The sequence below is a fragment of the Trichomonas vaginalis genome, chromosome V (genome assembly GCF_026262505.1).
Source record: "Trichomonas vaginalis G3 chromosome V, whole genome shotgun sequence".
Taxonomy (NCBI): domain Eukaryota; phylum Parabasalia; order Trichomonadida; family Trichomonadidae; genus Trichomonas; species Trichomonas vaginalis.
Genome location: NC_067207.1, coordinates 33,679,172 through 33,686,769, shown reverse-complemented (window position 1 = coordinate 33,686,769; position 7,598 = coordinate 33,679,172). Strand labels below are relative to the sequence as shown.

General features: G+C 33.0%; 1 protein-coding gene across 1 annotated transcript, besides 1 other annotated feature; it reads left to right on the top strand.

Moving 5' to 3' along the window:
* Window positions 1–3,401: 3,401 nt before the first annotated feature.
* Window positions 3,402–4,369, top strand: TVAGG3_0451400 (protein of unknown function, DUF4106 family; the record flags this gene model as incomplete). Its single annotated transcript, XM_051234638.1, has 1 exon — window positions 3,402–4,369. A coding segment is annotated over one exon (968 nt), but the record flags the coding sequence as incomplete, so codon positions are not given.
* Window positions 4,370–5,589: 1,220 nt separating this feature from the next.
* Window positions 5,590–7,598: part of a mobile genetic element that runs on past the window's edge.

Here is a 7,598-nt window from a genome sequence, read left to right as displayed (position 1 = left end):
TTACAATTGCAAAAAGCATCCGTGGAAATGTATCCATCCTTAGCATTAATTACAACAGTTTTTAAATTTGGACAGTTAAGCATAGCACTATTTGAGACACCTATTTTTAGGCATGTAATATTTATTACTTCAATTTTGGAATTAGTTAAAGAATCAAAACCTAAAGTGAAATTAAGAGTGCTATTATTTATAACTAAACTAGTTATTTTACAATTATAAAAAGCATTTGAATTTATATCTTGTAATGTGGATGAAAAAATATTTGTTACTAATGATGAACAGTCATAAAATGCATTATATTCAATGGTAATAAGTGATTCGGGGAACTTAAATGATGATAACGAATGGCATTTATAAAAGGCATAATATTTAATTGTTTCCAAAGAATTGGTATTATCTATAGATATAATTGATGCACATTCATAAAACGCAAAAGACCCAATATAACTTATATTGTTTGATAATTGAATATTTCCTGTTAATAAAGAACAGCGGGAAAACGCACAATCACCTATGTAATTTATTTTTGGTAGCTGTGAGATATTTCCTATTAATGATTTGCATCCTTCAAATGCATTATTTCCAATATATTCAATATTTTCAAGATTATGAATAGATGTGAGATTCTCACAACCATAAAAACAATATTTTTCAATTGATTTAATGTTATATGGAATAGTAATTTCAATAATGCTCGAATAGCTAAATAAATATGAAGGTAATTTTGTTAAAGAAGAGCCTATTGTGAAACTCTTTATCTTACATCCTATAAACGCTTGATCTCCTACAGATATAACATCATCTGTTAATTCTAAATTTGTTATTTTGGAGTCTTGGAAAGCATAGTCACCAATAAATTTTGCAGCAATTACAGATTCGTAAAAAGATGATGAATGAAATGCATGATGCAATATATCTATAGTTGAGGATATATTAATATCTATTAGGGCACTGCACAAATAAAATGCATAATTAGATATTTTCAGAGCAGAATTATTAATAACATTCTTTAAGTTCTTGCATCCGTAAAAACAAAATGAAGGAATTGTTTTGATTTTTTCATTCAGATTAATTGTTTCAATATTTGAATATGCAAATGATCCTTCACCTATTTCATCAATATTTTCATCTAATGTCAACGAATATAATGATTTATTGTTGTAGTATTGAAATGGGAGAATTCTATTCCCTGGATTCTCGGGCAATTTAATTGTAACCGTGTGATCGTATGATGTTGGAAATAGAAATTCTGAATGAAAATCTTTTGATTTGAATTCAAAATATTTCAACTTCCAGCAACCATTAAATGCGTTTTCATAAATAAATTTAATTGATTCATTTAAAACAACAGTTTCAAGATTATAACAATAGGCAAATGCATGTTTCCCGATTTTTATAATATTATCAGGAAATGGAATGGATAGATTTTTTGTGGTGATGAAATGAATTTCATTTATTTCTTTCAACTCATCAAATCCTTTTAAAAAGTTATCTGGAATTTGAGAGTTCATATTTGCTTGAATGTTTGAGATATTTGATTTATATTTACAAAATGAAATATTAGTTTTTACTAATGAAGGTGTGTTTACGTCTAAATAATCTATTTCTCCAGTAAAAGAAAGAGAATTAATAGTAACAGAAGATGATGCATTGATTTTAAGGAATTTGAAATTTGAATAAAATGAAGTTGAAATAACTAAATTTTTACAAACTATTGTGAAATCATTCAGAGCTTGATATATTTTGAAATCTGTGTAAACTTGGAGAATATCTGAAGTTGTGATAAAATTCAGTGTTGTCAAATTATTACAATCATTAAATTCATTATTCATTAGTCTCTGAATAGAACCTATAATTGTAAGTGAAATAGAATCACAATAGTCAAATGTATTTTTGGGTAATTCATCAATACCATCTTGAAGAATAAGATTTTGAAAAGATGAATATGAAAATGAATACTTTTCAAGACTTGTTGTTTGACTTTCAATTGTTAGATTTTTAATTGTTGAGTGCGAAAATGCACCATAACTAATTATTTTTACTGTTGATGGGATAATTAAAGACGTAATATTTGAATAAATGAATGTTTTGTGTCCTATTGATTCAATGAAGGATGGAATGATAAGCGGTTCATCAAGGTAATAGAAAAATGGATAATCAATACTTATCTCTGAAAAATTTGATTGAAACTTCGGTTTGTCTGTATAAACAAACTCATTAAATGCATAAGATCCAATGTATTCTAAGCTATCAGGAAATGAAACATATGTAATATTTGTTCCAAGGAAAGAAAGCGGACCTATATATGTTAATTTATTAGGTAGTGAGATATTTGATAAACTGCTGCATCCATAAAAGCTTACACCAATAATACTATCGAGATTCTCGTTAAATTCAATTTTTTGCAAATTAATACAATATGCAAATGTATAAAATCCAATATATTTAAGATTTTTTGGCAGATGAATATATTGAATTTGATCGCAAAATGAAAAAGAACCTTCTTGAATAATTTCAAGTGATTCAGGGAAATAAATTTCTTGAAGATTTTTACAACATGAGAATGCATAATCAGATATATTCGTTATTTGTGAGCATATAGTAACTGAAATTAAATTTGTGCAATTACAAAAGCAAAATGCTGGTATTTTGTTGACATTTGTCGAAATATTAACACTAATTAAACTTGTATTTCCTGAAAAATCTGGAAGTAATTTATCTCCAGTAATTAAGTAAACACCTACCGAAGTTTGTTCAATATTCAAATCGAAATGCCAAATAATTCATAGAAATAATTCATATAACAAATTCTAAAATATCATAAGAAAAATTCATCTTAGATTTGAATTTATGAAAACAAAAGTGAATGTTACAAAAATAGTACGATAAATCATCAATATTTGAATTAATAGAACTATATAAGGAATAATTTGGTCGCTTTTGCAAAATAAAAGTGTCACTTTTTACATTGAAATTAAAATTTATTGAAATTGAAGTTAATTTTATATATAAATTAAAGTTTATTTTAGAGAACCGAAATTAGTAATAATTAGGTCAGGTATATGGGGCTTCCAGGGGCTGCGCCCCTTCTAGCCCTAAGAATTTTGCCCAAGACCCAAGAGGAGGACCGAACCCCAGCCGACCAGCCGGTGATAAAAACCAAAACCGTTTTTAAAAAGTGACAGACAACTCCGTTTTTTAAAAGTGACAAAACCGTTTTTCACTATATAAGAGATATGCAAACAAAAAAGTGACAGCCGCATGTTTTAAACTACAAAAACCGCTTTTTAACTTCACTTAAAATGCCACGTAAGCTACGTAAGAATATACGTAAGAGGAAGAGAGCATTGAAACATCCAATAGTAAAACTGACACCACAACAACAGTTGCAACAACAAATGATGAATGACCCCACTATGTTGCAACAAATGTCAAGCAACCCTATGCTTTTAAACCGAGTTTTTGGTGCACAGAGTGGAGGTTTAAGAGCGGCACTTTTAGCGAAAATGGCAGGCTATGGTGGAGCTGCAGACGGAACAGCCTATAACCCTCAAAGTCAAATGAATTTGAGTTCACTCAAAAATCAAATAACAGATGTCAAAAAGTCAAACATAGACATACAGAAACAAATAAGTGAAAACGAAAAGAAACTAGAATATGACAGACACACAAAGAAACTCAATGAGTTAAACGTAGAGAAAAAGAAGAAAGAAGAACAACTGAAAGAACTAAGTACAGAGGAATATGCGAAAAAAGTGTCAGAAAAAGCAGCAGAAGTAGCAAAAATGGAACAAGATGTTATAAATTTGAAAAACCATACTACTCAATATAAAGTACTGAAAGATGAAGAAATAAAACAAAAAGCCCTGAAGACATATATGGATAGCGATGAGTATAAAAAAGAAGTTGAAGCAAATGTAAAGGCAGAAAAACTTTTACAGTTGCAAAACCAAACCGTACAGTATGAAAACTTAGCACAAGAAAGTAAAAATAACGACGCAGCCATGCAAAAGGCAATGAAAAGCGCAGAATATATAAAAGCTAATAATGACTGGTTAGATGCCCAAGCCAACGCTAAAGCAGCCCAACTTATAGGGTCAATAAGGACAAAAATACAAGCGGATGAAGACAGTTCAAATGAAGCTTTAATGAATGCTGACTTTAAGAATGCCTTCGAAGCTCTTCATAGTAAGGTGAAACTAGTGAACGACTTCTCATCTGGAAAGAAACTGAAGTCTGAAGGTTTCGACAAAGAGTTAAGAGAAGTAGCACAAAATATGACGAAAATAACAGATGCAGCAACGAGACAGGCAGTTCAAAGTGCCTATGACGCCGTTAGAGCAACTGTTGTGGAAAGTCAAGAAAAAGAGTTACAACAGACCAAAACAGACCTAGTAAATGCTTTCTTAAAAACGAAAAGTCAGGTAGGACATTATGCTGCAGATGGAACATATGTGCCAGCTGGTGGAACTTATATACCACCAAACCCTCCAAGAGAAGCACCTGCACCCGGACTACCTAAAACATTTACATCGTCACATGGACACAGACACAGGCATGCACCAAAACCAACACAACAACCAACAGTTCAAAACCCTGCACAACAACAACCACAACCAGCACAACAACCACCTCCACAACCAGCACAGCAACCATCTCCACAACCAGCACAGCAACCAACAGTTCAAAACCCTGCACAACAACAACCACAACCAGAGCAAGGACATAAAAGAAGTAGAGAACAAGGAAACCAAGAATTCTTAAAAATGCTTAAGGAAGATTATGGTTACCCAGATACTCTTGACTTTAGTGACAGATATAAAGAAGCTATTAGAAAGTTCAAGGAAGGAAATACTGACCCGAACCTATTTAGCTTTATGGTTCAGCACCAAATGGGATATAATTTCAAACCTGGAAAATACAAGCTCGCTAAGGGATATGATTTAATAGCATATCATCCAAATGACATGAATGAATTTACTCCGAGATATTTGGTGTCAAGCTAAATGATAATTCAACTCTCTTCATGAACGCGTAAAAAATGAGACGGAACGAAAGAAGAAAGGTTATGAATGCGGATGACTTAGATAGGGAACTTTTTAAAAACGGTCTCGGAATATATGAAATGCCAGCAGATGAGGTACAAGAAACTCAACAGGAAAAGTTCAGATACAACCAGACATGGAAGAAATAGTTCAGCAACAACAGCTAGAAGAGCCTGAAGGAAACGAACAAGTCCCTCCTTTGGAAACTAACTTCACAGAACTAGATGAAAGATTTGGAACAGCCGAAAAATCTTGACCCTCAACAAGTGTATGAGGTGAATATGGAATCTTTCCAAGAGTCTAAGAAAAATTCGGCTGACATAGTAGAAGAATATCGAAAAAATGTTCGCCGACATACAAAAGACTCCAACATCAGATGAAAATATTCAGCATAGAATGGAAGTACTGAAAGAAAATGTACGCAAATACAATAATCCTTTTACTTACGACCATATAAGTTCAATCTTTGGCTGAACTCGGTGAAAATAAAAGGTTAAATTTCAACAAAACATATAGAAATGAAACATTGTTTAAAGTTCATTCAGAACCTAACCAATATGGAAACAAACCTACTTTTGTTTCTGCAGACTATGGAACTACAATGAGATGGGGTCATAAAAGCTAATCCGGATAGGTGGTTCATAAACTTACAACCACAATTCCAAGAAGTTGTAGACGCAATGGAAGTGAATGGTGAACCAGATATAGCTGGTATTTTCAGCGCGGCTTTAATTGCCATTGAAAGATATGAAACATGCAGATATTTTGGACCAGTATGAAATGAACATGGCTGATGGAAATATAACACCTGACGTTCTAGAACATTTATCTCAAAGAACTAACAGAACCATAGAGATGGTATATTTGGTGAAGAGTTTAGAAAGAAAGTAGAGGAGAGAAGGAAAGAAACCTATTGTACATGACCTTGCAAACGAAAGTTTGCAAAATGTCATAAAAACTTACTTTGCAGACAATGAACCGAGAATGGATGAATATTTAAGAAAACTCAAATGGACAGTACCAAATGAAATGTTAGTATTGAAAAACACGTTCCTTGACAAAATAAAAACCAACTACAGAAATAAATGACGCAAGACTGAACATTGGGTAAAAGCTTTCCCATTCACAAAAGATATTATTGGAACATGGAAAGAAAACCAGAATGGCTACAAAAACATATATTTGGAAACGAGCTTATTCCATATGGACAAGCTCTGTTTGAAGAGCTTGAACCGGAAACTCAGGAAGAGTCATGCAAACAATACGCGAAGACTCAAATACAAACTATGACAAAATCTTTCTAGGATATAGGTTACCTGAGATGGGCGACCAGAGCCCAAAGGCAAAAAGGACATGGGAAATTTACAACATACTAGTGAACATGAGGCAAAGATGCAACAAGTTGAAGCAGAGGGCAAGTTACCAAAAGCGACACCAAAGAAGAAGAGTAGAACAAGTGAAAGTAGTGAAGAAGTAACTTCATCTAGTGAAAGTAGTGGCAATGAAGGAAAAAGAAGAGTTAAAAACTCAGTCAGGAAGAAAGTATAAAGCTTGGTCCGAAACAATTATGACACATAAATCCAACTATTCTATATTTTACCCATATGAAATGTACGCCGCTCAGAATATAACGCCAACAGTTTTGGATGCCATGAACGGAAATGTTTCCGAATGGTATAACGAATGCGACAATGCCATTAGAAGGTCAGAAATAGTTCCTGGAACTTACGAATATACAACTGCTGTTTCTTATGGAAACGTAGGTGAGTTTGGAGAAGGCTCTTCAACAACAGTAGATATTGCTTGCGACAGGTTTCATATTATTTCTATTGACAACTCATTCTTATACGTGGAAACAAGACATTGAAATAAACCTTCTGCCAAGTTGTCTGACAAGAAAGGTTGCAATGGAATTTTCTATGTCGGATACCAATATGCTCCAGAAGTTTTCATGGATAAGATATATTCTAACTCTGACTTAGTTCAAACAGTAACATGGGCAAACTATGAATGGTTTCGCTTTGAGAAACTCAGTACAACCACAAGCTAGAGAACAAACAGACCAGTATGCAACTATTGAGAAAATAAGAAGACTTGACCCTAACGTCCAGGAGTTTATGTTAACCTTTCTGGTTCAGATGGAACTGCTGCCATAAAGTAAAACTGAAACTTAGAGTTCCTTTGTCATCTTTCCTCATCTTCAGGTTTTTAAGATACTTACCAAACTGGGCAGGAAAAAATTTCTATCGAACTTACTCCAAGCAAAAACAACTTAGTCATTGCACCAACACAGACCCATTCACTCTTACAGACGTAAAGGGAACAAATAAAACGTCATTCGCCGAATTTTGCAAAGCAAGTTGACTTAGACTTTGGTTTCTCAAACCTCAACACTGAAGTAAACTATTATTTCAATGCTGCTGGAGATGCTTGGGACCCAGTTAAGTTCACATGCGAAAAATTTGAATGCAAGAGAATAGAAAGCAGACTTGCAGTCTATATGTTGGACCCAGATATTTCAAATGCTTTAGCTGCCAAATATATTGCAGTTCC